Raw genomic sequence first — 14,333 nt, forward strand, 5'->3', positions numbered from 1 at the left:
CAGACTTCTGCCCCCAGGACAAAGGGCTGTCAAGCAGCACCAAGACACAGCTGGGACTTTTATCTTCATTGCATAAGGCTCTGGCAAGGAGAGTAGAGCCAAATCCTCACGGTACCTCCTCCATCCCAGTGACGGTGAGGGAAAGAACATCAAGATTATCATTAGTCCCTTTCTCTCTGCCCTACTGCAGTAGCTATGCTCACACCCAGGACAGCCACGCAAGTGGTAGCAACACTGACTGACTTCCAGCCACCTGCAGGTGTCTGCCACAAGGGGATCTGACTGGTAACTGTGGCTTCATTGCAAAGTGTCCATAAGCACACCACAGGAGCTCTGAGAGAGGTTCACGGCCTCGTTTCACACGTGAAAGCAGAGCAACTACATTTATATTGTTGCTCTGAACTAAAGAGCAAGCACAACGCACACTGTGTACCACCTCTGCACTCTGCTTGGCCATACCAGAACAGCCACCAGAGTAATGGAACATCAACCCAAAAACCAGAAAGCAGAGCCAAAAAACAAAGGTACTGAGGAAGCAAAAGTTAGTGAAATAACAACAACAAAACAGGAGGTTCTGGTTCGCTCTAGATGATTTATCTGCACGCAAACAAGGGGGAAAATCAATCAACCCCATGCTTTACCAGGAATAGCATCACTGGTTTTCCAACACACTCCAGTGTCCTAGCTGTAACACTGCTTGCAGGTGACCCTGCCAGCCAGGGTACGCTCACTGCAGGAGCTTCTGCCAATGTCACTCTGCTTCTGAGGGATTAGAGCTCTCCAGAGCCACGGGTTGACACAGCACTGCCAGCAGGAGCCCAGAATGTAGGGCTGGCTCCAGATCAAGGCCACGTTTTGCTGTGTGGTGTAAATAGGGGGCTGTTAGCATACAGACCTGGTAATGCTCTGCTGGGTGAGAAGAGTTAAAAGAATTACAGCTGCTCTAATGCAATCATACCAAAATAAGGTGCTTTAGGACTACCACAGCATCTCCTGTGTGAGACAGGAAATAAGCTACACTGGTATTAAAGTACTGCTGTACATGTATGATCGTGGGGCTGTAGGAATTAAATGCTCAAGAAAACCTTAGCAACTTTTCCCGAAGTCCAACACATGCCATCCAAATCCAAGTGATATGTGGCCTCTGTGATTAGGGGGGAAAAAAAAGCAACACAAAAACATGAAAGGACTCCCTTACAACAGGGAGAGTTGGGGAAGAAAACCTGGCCTCCTGTCACCTAGCTCTGAGCCACGGCTGCCAAGCTTCACTGCTTTTCAGCAGTAACCACAGCTGTGCTTCCTTCCATTGAGATGCAGCACACTGCTGCTGGGACTCCAAACAAGTCCATGCATGTAGGCAGGGGACAACATGCCACAGCATGGGCACAGCACCACGGGCTGGTAACAGGCCTCATCACAATTGAAAGCAGCAGCAATGTGTTCTCCTAAATCTTCTGCAGAGGTGCCTCAAGGCAGACCTCCCGTAAGGAGTTTCATTCACCACAGCATACTGTATGTAAAAGCAGAAGACAGTTGTCTTTTCCTCTTGGCTAGAATTAACATCACTCCAAAACTCCCTTTTTGCAGTGCTTGCCCTCACTAAAGCACGGGGACAACACAGGCAGCTGCCTTTCCACTAGAAAGCCCAGCTCTGCAAGCACACATTTGGCTGGAAAATGAGGAGAGCCAATGGCCCTCAGGAAAATAGGAAAAAAAAGGTTTAAAATCTGATTACTGGAGAGAAAACACTCCTCAATTTCAGTATAAGCAGGACCTTCACGAAGATCTGGAAAATGAAAGACAGAACACTCTGTAAGTGGGATCCAGTACTACAGCTGTTGTCACAGGGCTGCTTCAAGGAAGACAAGGATTGCTCTTTTTGTTGGCGTGTCTGAAAAGGAACCAAAATTCCATAAGCAAATACTGAAAACATGCTGACTCCACAGCTACCAAGAGCAATGAGTGTTGTAACAGGGTGTGTACCAAGGAAAGTTAACTGAACCTGACAGTCCCAGAAAATAAGAGAAGCTCCCTAAGAAAGGTGTGTGCTGCAACAAAGCTCTGGCAGGTGACCTCTCAAGAGAGTTCCATCAGAATGAATAAAACCTATTTAATGAGATTAACTGATCGGTTCACTCCACCCTCATTATAACACTCACCAAAAGGGAGGAATGTTTTTACAACCAAGAACCTGATTCCATTGGGAATGCCTGAGACACACTGACATCAGATACAAAAAAAATAATACAATAACCACACTGTTGCTGTAACTACTTAGTGTTCATCTACATGCAACTTGTATCAGGGGAACTGTTTCAAGATTGTAACCATCCCAATGTGAAGGATCTGATGTGATGTGGATTAACAAAAAAGCAAGAGGCATCCCAGCAAATATATATATATATTTTTTTAATTAAATCTGTACAACAACTCTGCAGAACTTCCACTGCTTATGTGTGGATGAAAATCTGAAGTCTGATCGTCACCTCATCTTTCTTCCCCCTCCTTAAGCTTCAAAAAAAGCAATTCTCAGTGTATCTGAGGTTAAAAGACTAAATTAAAGACAACTCTCCTGCAAGCATCAAAGTTGCTCGCTTCTTCCATTTCTCTGCCACACTGAGTTCATCTCTTACACCTAAGCTCACCGCCCTGCTACCTGTGAAATGATTGGTACATCTGTATTTAGGCAGCACCATGAAATTCCACAGCTGAGCTCTCTAAACATTGCACTGACAAGGTAGGGAAGCCAGATGAGAAGGGCTGCAGGACTTCAGTAGACGGACAGAAGTCCACATCCCAGCACTGAGGTAAAGATATCCAAGATGCTCTGCCTACCCTACTCCTTAAATTCGGGGGAAAAGAGATCCCTCAGCATCACGAGGTAATCCAGTCCAAGTTTTTAGCACCATATGCAGTGTTTCACACTTTGCAGATATTTGGAAGAACTGGAGACCTGATTCTGCACTTATGAGCGCCACAGCCAGGCTGCCAGAATTCTTCATGCACCAGTGCATGTGTCAGGGAGTAACTGCTGCAAAGCACCAACATGTTTCTCCCTGCAGCCCAGTCCAGCCAGCCCCAACCACCACAACTAAAGAAAAGCCTCAAGCAGAGGCTCAGCCTCAGTCACCTCATGCACAGAAAAAGCACATATTGAGCCAAAAAGAAATCCAAAATGAAGTCCAGCCTTACTTGCCTCGGCCAGAGATTCTGGAGATGGCAAGGCTTGTTTGGTGCCTAGCTGAGGCACAAAGCAATCTCTGCTCTTATGCAGTTTCATTTCCAAAGACAGACATCCAAGTTAGGTTTCTTTATACATGCAGATGCGTACCACCACTGTGTCAGCACCGCAAAACATTCCACTCACAGCAGCTCCTATGGCAGCGAGCAATTGAAAAATGAAAGTAATCAAGGAAGACTGAGGATTCTGAAGCTACAAAAAGTCAGAAGAGTGTCACTGTCAGTCCAGCAGCCTACCAAATTGCCAGGAATGTGCTATTGGCCACTTCTTAGCATAACTTTCCCTGAGTCCTCTTACCAGACTCGGACCTTAAATGCAGTTACAGAAATTACTGACACTTGACACGGCCGTCCCAACAGTGCAATCATTCCCCACCATGAAGTAAATGGAATCACCTCATTACTTTTCTCAACTGAGTCAGCCAAAGTATTTTCTTAATAAATTATCTCATAACTTGCCAATGCTTCTGAACTATTATAAACACATCTTGAAAGCGTACCACAATTTTAATCAGTTTCAAACATCAGATGTGGGGTTTGATACTCAAGATTGTTCTGACTCCATTTCGTTTAAGGGCTCCTTTTGTCTATGAAAGCAGAGATAAGAAAGTTATCTAGGACATTCGCTGTAAAGTCTCTCATTTAAGAGCAAGTCTCCTCTGTCACTGACTGCTGTTACTTCCCATAGGACACCAGGCAAGCGGTCGTAGAGAAGCAGCCTTCACCCCACACACAGTGACCACTTGGTATCAGGACAACTAACCAATGTGTGCCCATGCAGCCTCGAAGGGGGGATGCTCTTCTAAGCCCGTGTTAATCTCCAGGGGAAAAAAAAATACCTAGTAACTACAGAAAGAACTTAGCGTGGTGTTTTGAGGAGGTGGCTGGAAATTATTTCTTTTAGGAGCTTCTTTTATGATTCCCCATCAGCTTTTAAATTAGCATGCCGGTTCCTATTCTGAGTTTCCTAATCACCCGCAACCTGGTCCTGTTGGCTTCAGTGAGCGTTAAATTGACTCCCCTGAACTCTGCAGGGCCCAGAAAATGGCTTCAGGCCACACAGCAAACCGTTCAGCACCAACATGGAGTTAATAGAGCAGGCCTTAGATACCCATCGCCAAGCATCACCCATCAAAAGCGTTCCCCCACAGAAGCTCTAAACAAAATCCAGACCTCCAGATCTGAGGCTATATAAACAGATAATCCCTAATCAGCAGCCATGGCACTTATTTGTCTTTTGCCATAGAAGAAAGCCAGATGATCTATCAACCTATTCACTTTGACTATTTACACGTATTTTAAATCTTTGCTTACATAAAACTACAATGAAGTATTTTAGAGCAGAGCATCTGCCAACATACATACAGTACTCTGCTGAAGGCAGATGCGTACCGTAAGGTGCGTGTAAGATCATTAGTTAGCTATGACAGGTGATTTGCTGTGATTTATCTTTCAGGATCACCTCATTCACAAGGAAAATGGAGCGTCGGCCCCATCTATAACCTATACATGCAGTCTAGATACTTGAAAATGATAATAGGTTAGAGGATGCAGCAGACAGCTCTCCAACACGAGCCAAAATACTTAACCTGAAACCTTTTGGAACAGAACCCAAAAGCATCAGTAGCCCAGCCAGAACTCCTACTAACATGGAATTGCCAGGGGCTAATGAACACAAAACTCTTTACCTAACGCATAATTTTACTGTTGCTGGGAGAGCACTGCTCAGTCGTTTCGGTACAGATCCAAGAAATTTGCTTCTTATGGTTTTGTCTCTGTTTGAGGCAGACACAAATTAAAGCTAAATTAAGAGCTGTGGCTCAAAATGAGTCAACGGAACACAGGAACAAAGGTCGGAATGCAGCTCTCTACCCTGCAGGTGCATATCCTGGGCACACGGCGAAACGGGGCCATCCGCTCCCTTGGGACAGCTGGCAACAGAGCCAGGACTGAAACATGTCAGGCTGGAGCTGAGCGGATATGGATCAATCAGCAAACCCTACCCAGGTGGAACGGTGTGCCCCGGGTTTCACTATAGCAGCAGGCCAGCAGCAAAGCAGCAACTCCGCTAGAAATTAAACCGTGCTCAATACTACATTTCCTCTGCTTACGGCACACTGCTACTTCACGGGCCTCCTCACAGCACCGCAGCAGGATGGACAGTGGCTCAGTCCAGCAACAGCAGCTGAACTTGCACGTCGTATTACCACCAGCCATTCCACCTCACCTTCCCACATCTAAACAGGCTTCTGGCTCCCCACACATCAGGCTGAAAGCTCTGAAGTACAGCTTGCTGATTCAGCCTAGGCAAGCTAGCTTCAAGACTGGACCAAAAAACTTCAGTGAACCATCTCAGCATCTGCCACAAAAGCCAACAACCCGTAATCAAAACCTTCCATGCTTAAGACAAACTGCCTCCCTCCAAAACATTCCTGTGCCTGCAAAGAATATAAGAGACAACAAGTTGCAGAAGCTCTAGCTACGTTGGCTTAAGAACCCCAGATAGAGCCCCTCGTTTCTCCAGCAGCAGCGCATGCCTAACGCAAAGCCAGCAGGGATGAAAGCAATTGAGACACCTGTGAGATACCACAAAACACATTTGAAAGAAAGATCATCATGTGTGTTGCACAAACTAACAACGCTTAAAAATTGCTCAAACATTAACAGGACGAACGTGAGAATATTGAATATGTTCAAGTACTTTTGCATGACTTCATCCTGGACCTTTTTATTCCCTAATTTGACTTCGGTTTTTAGTCTAGATTATAAAGAAGATTTAAAACAGGGAGCTTTTTTCCCCTTCCAATGAAGCCTTCCCATTAATAAAAAGGAAACAAAGAAAATGAAGAAAGTGAGTAGTAAAACTTTTACAACATAATAAAATATATCAGAATCCCATTGCAACAGCATTGGAATTGTCTGAAGATGCTGAATTATGATAGGTTGTCATATAAAGTTCAGTCCAGAGTATTAGCAATCATACTCTCCAGCAACATGCATATAATTGGGAGATCTTCGTAATAACCCTCAGTTTTAAAGGCTCGTAAAAACTGTGCTTTACTCATAATTTGCAAGACAAAAGAAGAAATTCTTAAAGGCAAGGAATGTCTTTCTCTCAACAAGGAAGAGTCAGAAGACAATACACCACGTCCTTAAAGCAGGCAACCCTAAATACTCGCTTTCTCTACAGTGATTTTTGGTGAAAATACTATACAGTCAGTTTAAAAAGATACACAAGATACATACATCTCTATAGCATACACCCTAGAAAGAAAATTAGCATCACGCAGCACAGAGAGGAACCCTCTGAAAGTATATTGTAAGCAGCACCTGCCACGTTATATTTTAATGCAAGTACTGAGGGACTCTAAGGTAAAGACCTCAATGGAACCTTGTAACTCAAAGTAAGCACACAAAAAGGAAAAGACAGTAGTTTTATGAATCCTGTGTCAAATAGATTTATTCACCTGCGTACTACCATGTGAAAAGCAACTGTAAACATCCTGTGAGCACTGGACGCTCTCAGTATCCCAAATCTCCTCACATTTTCTCTGTTTCCTCCTCGACACTTTCAATCAAGATCCTCGCACTGCGTTAGCGAGTCAACTGCGGAGTGCCATAAACTCCCCATTATCCCAGCCATCTCTGGAGTCGCCAAAGCAAAGCTCAGGTAATGAATAGGACGCTGAAAGTTCTGAATGGTAACAGTAAAATACAACCTGCCGTCAAACCCAGATATTTCAACTTGATACTTTTGCCAGAGTAAAGCCTTTTCGTAAATAAGAAGTGTTTGTTTTCAAATAAAGCCGCTTCAAGCTGCTTCTGGAAGCACAGTAAACAGTAAAAATAACGCAACAGCAATTTCCATTTGGATTGCAAAACCCGATGAAACAAAACAAAACCAGCACATGTCAAACTCAGAGTTTTCCTACCTGGAACAGGTAAGGACCAGCTCTCAAATGCCACTTGGGGATAGTTCAGACTGGTAATCCCGTTCATGGCTAGATGAGACACCAGCACGAACGAGAAAGCAGAACAAGCAGTCTGCCCCGTTCCTTCTCTTCTTTTATTGGCAAAGCTTACAGAAGCAGGTAAGACCAGGAAAGCGAGCCGAGGACCCCGACTAACCCAAAAACACTGCCAGAGAGAAACACGTTTAAAAGAGACTTACTGCTTGCCACGTGACTTGGTGAGGTATGCTGCCCATTGGGTGTACTTGAGGTGAGGTCAATAGCCATGCTGGAGTGCTCCCTTTCGGGTGAAAGCTCATTGTCACCTGCTTTCACAAAATAAGTCGCCCGTAAGTTTCCATCCCAGCAAAGCAACCCGATGATTAGCAACTATGCCTTGCCAGCTCCCTGCACCCCTGTTTGCCTTCCCTTTGCTAGGGGAGCCCTCCAAAGCCTGTGAACACTGGATTCTCAGTGGCCAGAAAGAAATATTTGACGGACTGATTCTAAGAGCTCCCTCAAACCTCCCATCACCAGTCTTTCGCAGACAGCCTTAACAAAAATCCTGGTCCAACTGCTTTGTTTCCTCAGAAATTAGTACTACTTCTCCATTTGCAAACACTGAGGATAGCAGGAGACTGAATTCCTACTTTGCAGGACAGACCTTCCCCCCCTGGAGCCTTTGGTCAGCTGACAGTTAAATAATGCTCTCAAAAATAAGACATTTTGCCCTAACACAGAAAGCAGGAGAAACGCACAGCAAAAAGCAAGGAAAGTTGCTGGTTCTGAAAATGAGTGCTCTCTCTCACAAAGTTCATTCATCCTCAGCAAATACTTGAACTGCGAGGTGCTCACTCACGCACCCATACCCACACGTCTTTCAGTCACACACAAAGACTATGTTTAAATGCCATTAATTCAGTGGCATCTGACAGCAAAGACCATACAGAAGGAAGCTAAAGTTTCAGGTGCCCGCATTACAGAAAAATAGCGGGGAAAGAAGAAAGTGCTATAGAATAATCAAATAAAACGACTACTTACATGTTATATATCCATCAGCAGCCTCTGCTTCCATAGTCAAAGTGCAGTGCTGCAAGGCAGAAAAGTACACCCTCAAAGACACCTGTCAGTATCAACCATTAAACGATTAAACTTACTTAGAGCCCTGAGTAGTTATACCCATTTTGCTGCTGTTGCAACCATTGCCTAGAGAAACACAAGCGTAGTGCATGCGCTCGCTTGCAAATCACCGAGCCCTTCCTGCAAATCATCTGAGAAATCCTGCTGACCCTTGGGCAGGCTGCGCTGGGATCTTCTCGGTCTGACCAAAACCTTCACTGTTCCCCACTCGCCGTTTTTACCTGATTTTAGCTTCCCCACTCCGAGTTTCCACTTGTCTCTTTGAAGCAGGGATTGTAACGCTTTACGAATTATCAGCTCTCTCAGCCAGAAACAGACCTGCAGGAGTTGGCACTATTAACAATCGCTCTTTTCTCACCTACTCCAGGAGACTCGGCTCTGCCCTAACCAAAACAAACCCCTCGGTGCCCCTTGCAGACCGCTGCCACCAGCCCTCGCCTCACACCAGCCCCTCACAGCAGCACACACACCTGTACACACACCTGTTCCTCCTCACCTCGCTGATCTGCCCCAACACGGGGCCCAACACTGCACTCAATGCTCCCAGGCCATGCATTTTGTGGCATGAAGCAATCTTAAAGTTTCTGGAAGCGCTTTGCTGACACAGAACAAGCTATTACTTTCCAGAAACCCAAGTAACTGTATAGAATGACACCCCCTAGCTATCATTTGATATATATTGAGGGGGAAAAAAAAAAAGAAAAAAAGAAAAAAAAAAAGGAGACAGAGAGGGATCAATAATCTTAACTATGTTCTTTTAACTGGAAAAGTTAAGAAACCAACATGACCAGAGGAGAATTTTATTTCCTCTCTCCCTCCCCGGCCTCTTTTTTGCCTTTAGTTTCAAAACTCTCACTGCACCAGGCAGCTAAATTATTCACAATGAGCCATTTCTGTATTGATCGCCAAGTATATTTAGCCCTGGCTCCTGGAATTTCTCCATTACTTACTGGAAAACAGGCAGCTTCACTTCTTGTCTCCAAAACCACTTCCCTCCCCCTCCTTCAACTCGCTTTCCTCCCGCCTTTCCCCCAATAAATAAATACTTTTCTCTGTGTTCTTCTTTGGTATAAAGCAGATCAAATTCCCAAGGCATTCAGTACATAACACTTAAATTTCAACCTGCCTGGCTGCTACCAAACTCTCTACAGTGACTGATTTTTCCACATGACTTTAAAAGCAACAACAACAACAAAAAAAAAAAAACAACCACACACACAAAAAAATCCCTAAAAAGTTTCCAAAGCGGGCAAGCTGCTTCCTCAAGCCCTCCCAAATTACCTTCTCTTCCCCCTAGTCCAGGTAGGCAGGCACACACTGAGTAAAGAGAGAGGCATCAGAAGCAACAGGGAAAGAGCACCCCAGCCAATGGAGTGAAGGAAAGAAACGGGAGGAAGGGAGGAGGAAGAAAAAAAAAAAAATTAAAAAAAAAAATAAAAAAGGCACAGAACCATCCGTAACCTAAATTAAAGCACCGTTTGGGGTGGGGTTTTCTTTTCTTTTTTTTTTTTGTTTGTTTGGGTATTTTTATTATTGTTATTTCTTAAAAGTGGGGAAAGGGGAAGGAAAGAAAAGTTTGCTCCCCGTTTTCAGGCTGTGATGGGGAATCCCGGCGGTTCGGCCTTTCAGCCGGGGAGGGGGCAGAAAGGAGAGACGCCGCAGACACGGAGAGGTGGGGAAAGTTGGAAGAAGGAGAAGAGGGGAGGTGGGGGCCAGGCGGCCGCCCTGGCACTTACAGGTGGGGCATGCGGAGCCGGGCAGCGCGGGATGAGCCGGCGGGAGAGCCGCTCAGGAATGGCACATACTTTCAAGGAAGATGAAGAACAAAAAGGGAGAGAGGGGGGGAGGAAGAGAGAGAGAGAGAGAGAGAGAGAGAGAGAGAGAGAGAGAGGGAGGGAGGGAGGAAGGGAGGGAGGTCAGCCGGTGCTACAGCAATGCGATTAACCAGCAGAGAGAGAGAGAGAGAGAAAAACTTGATCCACCGGTTCCTTCCGAATCGGCACGGCAACCGGAGCGGGGGGGCTCGGGCGGCAGCGCACCGCCGGGCGGGCAGCCTAGGCCAACTTCCCGGAGCCGTTCCGGCACCCCCCCCCCCCCCCCCCCCCTCCCCGCGACCTGTCAAAGTAATCCAAGTCCTGCCTCGCCGCTTTCATCTATTCCCTTTAGGACCCTTTCTCCCCACGCACACCTCTCCCGTTTTCCCCCTCCCCCCGTTCCTTCCCTCGGTCCCCCGACGCACGGCCGCCGCGCCTCAGGCCGCAGGTGGCGGCGGCAGGGCCGAGTAACGGGGAGCGGAGCGAGAGCTGCCCGGAGAGCCGAGGGCCGGGGGGGGTCGGGAGGGGGGGCGGCTCCTGACGCGGCGTCCCCGAGGGGAAGCAGCAACAAGTCGGGCCCCGCTCGGCTCGGGGCCCCCCGTGCTCCCGGGGGAAGGCGAGGGGAGAGAGGGAGGGACGGCACGGGGAGGGGGCAGATTTACCTCAGCCGCGCAGGCAGTGGATCACTTCCATGCCCCTTTTGTTTGTGTTTTTATTAGTGCCGCCGCCCCGCGCCCGTGCGCGGCCGCCTATGGAAACTGAGGCAGCGGCGCGGTCGCTAAGGGTAATCCTGCCGGCACTTCCTCCATCTTCGGAGAGCAGGGTTAGCCTGGGACAGCTGGTCAAACCCCGAGAAACCGATCCGCCCGCCGCCTTCACACACACACACGAGCACCGCGCACTCACTCACTCCCTCACACACACACACACGCACACACACATACGCGCACATACACTGAGGCGCACGCAAGCGCGCACCCGCCCGCAGGCGCGCGTCCCCCCCCCCCCCCCCCATCGCTCTCCGCGCGCGCGCACACGCACACACCGAGCGGGCGCGCGCCGCCGCCCCGCGCGCCTCACCCGGGAGGAATGGATGGAAGGAGTGGGGGGGCACGCGAGGGGAGGGGGCCGCGCGGCGGGGCCGCTCAGCACGCTCGGCAATCGATTAGAGGACAAGTGCCGCCTCGCCTCACGCGGACACACGCACACACACACACGGTCACACACACAATCACACACGCGCGCGCACCGCCCGCTGAGGGCACCGGGCGGCGGAGGGCGAAGTTGGGCGTTCGGAGTGAACGTGAGGTAATTTCTGGTTTTTTGGTTGGCTTTTTTTTTTTTCCTTTTTTTTTTTTTTTTTTTTTTTTTTTTTCTCCAGGCTTTGAGCTCAGGAGGGAAAACCCGGATTAAAACGAAAGCTCCTCCGTGGCGCTTTCCCCATCTCCCGCGCACGGTGTGTGGTGGAGAAAGGGCGGGAGCCGCGGTGCTTCCCTGAGGACAATCAGCTGACAGCCCGCTGCCCACACGGCACCAGAGCCGACGCGTGCCAGGGCTGGGGCCGGGCTGGCTGTTAGGAAACGTTTCTTCCCAGAAAGACCAGCGATGCTGGTGGGCACCTGCGTGAGGAAACGCTAGCGCAGGTGATGAAGCGGTGCGAACTGACGGAGGTAGGCACACAGACGGAGGGCCGGTGGAGTGATCCTTTACCCACGCCGGTTGCCAGAGAGCTTCAGGATGCGCCGACTGGAGCTCCTGCGCCGTGCCTACCCGCGCTCCTTGTGGCAGGCTGTAGGTGCCTGAGCCAAGCTCATAACTCCCTCACCGGCGCTACAAATTTTAGCCAATTAGTCATTACACCACATCTGAGAAGCAGGTTAGTTTAACTCTTCTCATTTTGCATAGGCAGAAGGGTTAGGGGACTGGCCCAAGGCCATGAAGAGCAGTGCTCAGAGCTGAGCCTAGAAAGCAGACTTCTTGTTTCCCACGCCTACGTTTCAGCAACTAGACTTGGCTTGCCTACCTCAGAAAATAGACTGGCATAGCTATAGCTGTGTAATTACACCGTTACCGTTATAACTCTCCTTGTGGACGTTCTCCTCCAGATGGAAAGTGACTTCCCAAAGGCTGTCCAAATGAATTCACTGAACAGCAAACACTTCATGTTTCTGCACTTTTTTTTTTTTTTTTTTTTTTTGTCACCGTGGGGTCAAAATTCCCAAGATGCAGGTCTGGGTGGCTTTCGATAGCTCTTACAAGGCATTGGAAAGCATGGGTAAATGTAAAAGGTGTCGTTGAAATGCTGGAAGTTTTGTCGTCAAGATTTTTATGACGCTTTTTATCAAAATGTTGAAAGCTGAAAGCTTCCAGCTGGCTCTCCTTACAGGTAATAATTTAATAACTAACAGCTTTTCTCCCAAAGCTGTTGGAACCGGCTTGAGTCATGGAAACTGATGGGAAAAACCAGACCCGTCCTCTGCAGTAATTATTTCTGGTTTTAATCCCGCTGCTCCGTAAGCTTTCAAAACCAAATGAAGCTGTGAAAACAGGCAAGAGTGACCAAGGGAAAAGCAGGGGACAGACACTAACCTGAAAGGGTTCACCCTTAAAAATTAATTTGTTAAGTGGAAAGACTGCAGGGATGAGAGCATCTCTACTAGAGCAACATGGGCATAGGGTGAGTCACTGGTTTTATTGCAAAATTCAGCTCTGCCACAGCTCAGGGGCTGCAGCAAGAGCTCCAGTGATTTCCATCAACCACACAACTGCCCCCAGATTATACTCTCTGGAGCAGCTGTGGCAACCTTTAGGATCAAGAGGTGGTTTAGTGATCAGGACACCAGTGTTCACATCCAACCATGGTCAGAGGTCCTCTGCGTGGTTTCAACCAAGTCATTATTCCTCTATGTTTCACTTCTGTTTTTAAATTGCAGCAAATAGACGAGAGGTTTTTCTTCAGCTGAGCAATAGCCTGAAAGCAGCTCTCAGCTTTGCAGCAGACTTCTGCCACGCCATAGAAGCTACGTGGACAAATCTTTCAGAGAGATCTATCTGGAACTCCTTTCCCCTCTGTTTCCATCCATGAGATCTAAGCAGCCCTCACACAGCCATGCCTGCTGTAGACAGTGCTCTGCCACAGCAGCCCAGCTGCCCAGGAGACAGCCACCCAGTCCTGAGACTCGTCGTGTGTCCCCAGGGTCTCATGGGCCTCAGTTCTCCCTCGCTGTGCTGGAGGCAACAGAGCTGCCAGGGAGGCGGGGAGGAGAAATTAATGCCTTATTGCTCGTCAGTAACATGCTTCAATAGGTCTGTGATGGGCTCAGCCTGTTTTCAGCAGAGTATTTAACTACATATGCATTTAACTTGTGTGTGTATGCATTCGCACACGTTACTATTCAATACAGCCAGAAAGGCGTTTTATGTAAATTCTGTTTTAAATTATCTGGTTCTCATTATTTTGTGTGCTCTTATGAGGTCAAAGCATTCTAGGAGTTAGCTCCCTAAAATCTTGTGTTAGGTATCCACATAAATAATAGCTTATCGCAGCAAAAGCTCCAGGTTTATTTAGATTTAGGAAATCAAGGAAGGCATATCTACCAGACTGCTGCCTTGGACAGCTATGAACACCACTGAGCGATGGACCTCCGGGTCAGCTTTCATGCCTTTAGACTGAACCCTCTCTTTTCTAACCAAGAAGGGGTACTTTGACGACAAATTGGATCGAATCCCAATATACTTTGAGCAGGACAAACGTAGACCTTTCTTTACTTAACTGTGTCGGGCGATCTACAACCATATAAGCTCTAATCTATTCAGTATTCCATCTCCTCCTCTTTACTACAAAAAGGCACTGTTTTATGCTTATATGCACCAATAAAGAGACCTATAAAGAAAATAATGAACATCCTTGAATATTTTCAGGCCATACCCTATTAATTTTAAAAGCGACTCAACATACTGCACCCCTTGTATTTCAGCAAGATAAAAGCCTATAGATTAATTCCTATTAAAACAGTTGGTATTTTCAGGACATGCAGATGTAATTTATGGAGAGGCACAATGCTCATAATAGCTCAAAGGCCACAGAAACTGTAGATCTGTGTCTGTTACTGTAGCTGTACAGGCATTCATTGTACAGAGAGCGGTTGAAAAGACGGAGTATGTAATCTGAATACTAAATTTGTGAATA

General features: G+C 47.4%; 1 protein-coding gene across 17 annotated transcripts in view; it reads right to left on the bottom strand.

Annotated features, from left to right (window-relative positions):
• IKZF2 (IKAROS family zinc finger 2) overlaps positions 1–11,127 on the bottom strand; it is a 111,768-nt gene extending 100,641 nt beyond the window's left edge. For 2 of the 17 annotated variants that reach the window (XM_052675118.1, XM_052675121.1), the window contains exons 1-3: positions 10,807–11,127; positions 8,232–8,280; positions 7,412–7,519 (exon numbers count right to left, since the gene is read on the bottom strand). In XM_052675118.1, coding sequence (XP_052531078.1) covers positions 7,412–7,519; positions 8,232–8,265 — 142 coding nt within the window. In that variant the 5' untranslated portion in view covers positions 8,266–8,280; positions 10,807–11,127. Of the gene's footprint in view, positions 1–7,172; positions 7,356–7,411; positions 7,520–8,231; positions 8,314–9,611; positions 9,752–10,066; positions 10,359–10,806 lie in introns of those variants that run through there. The other 15 variants (XM_052675113.1, XM_052675108.1, XM_052675112.1 and 12 more) reach the window with 15 other exon arrangements.
• Positions 11,128–14,333: the final 3,206 nt, after the last annotated feature.

This window comes from Tympanuchus pallidicinctus, unplaced genomic scaffold, assembly GCF_026119805.1.
Source record: "Tympanuchus pallidicinctus isolate F22 unplaced genomic scaffold, pur_lepc_1.0 scaffold15, whole genome shotgun sequence".
NCBI classification, from domain to species: Eukaryota; Metazoa; Chordata; class Aves; order Galliformes; family Phasianidae; genus Tympanuchus; species Tympanuchus pallidicinctus.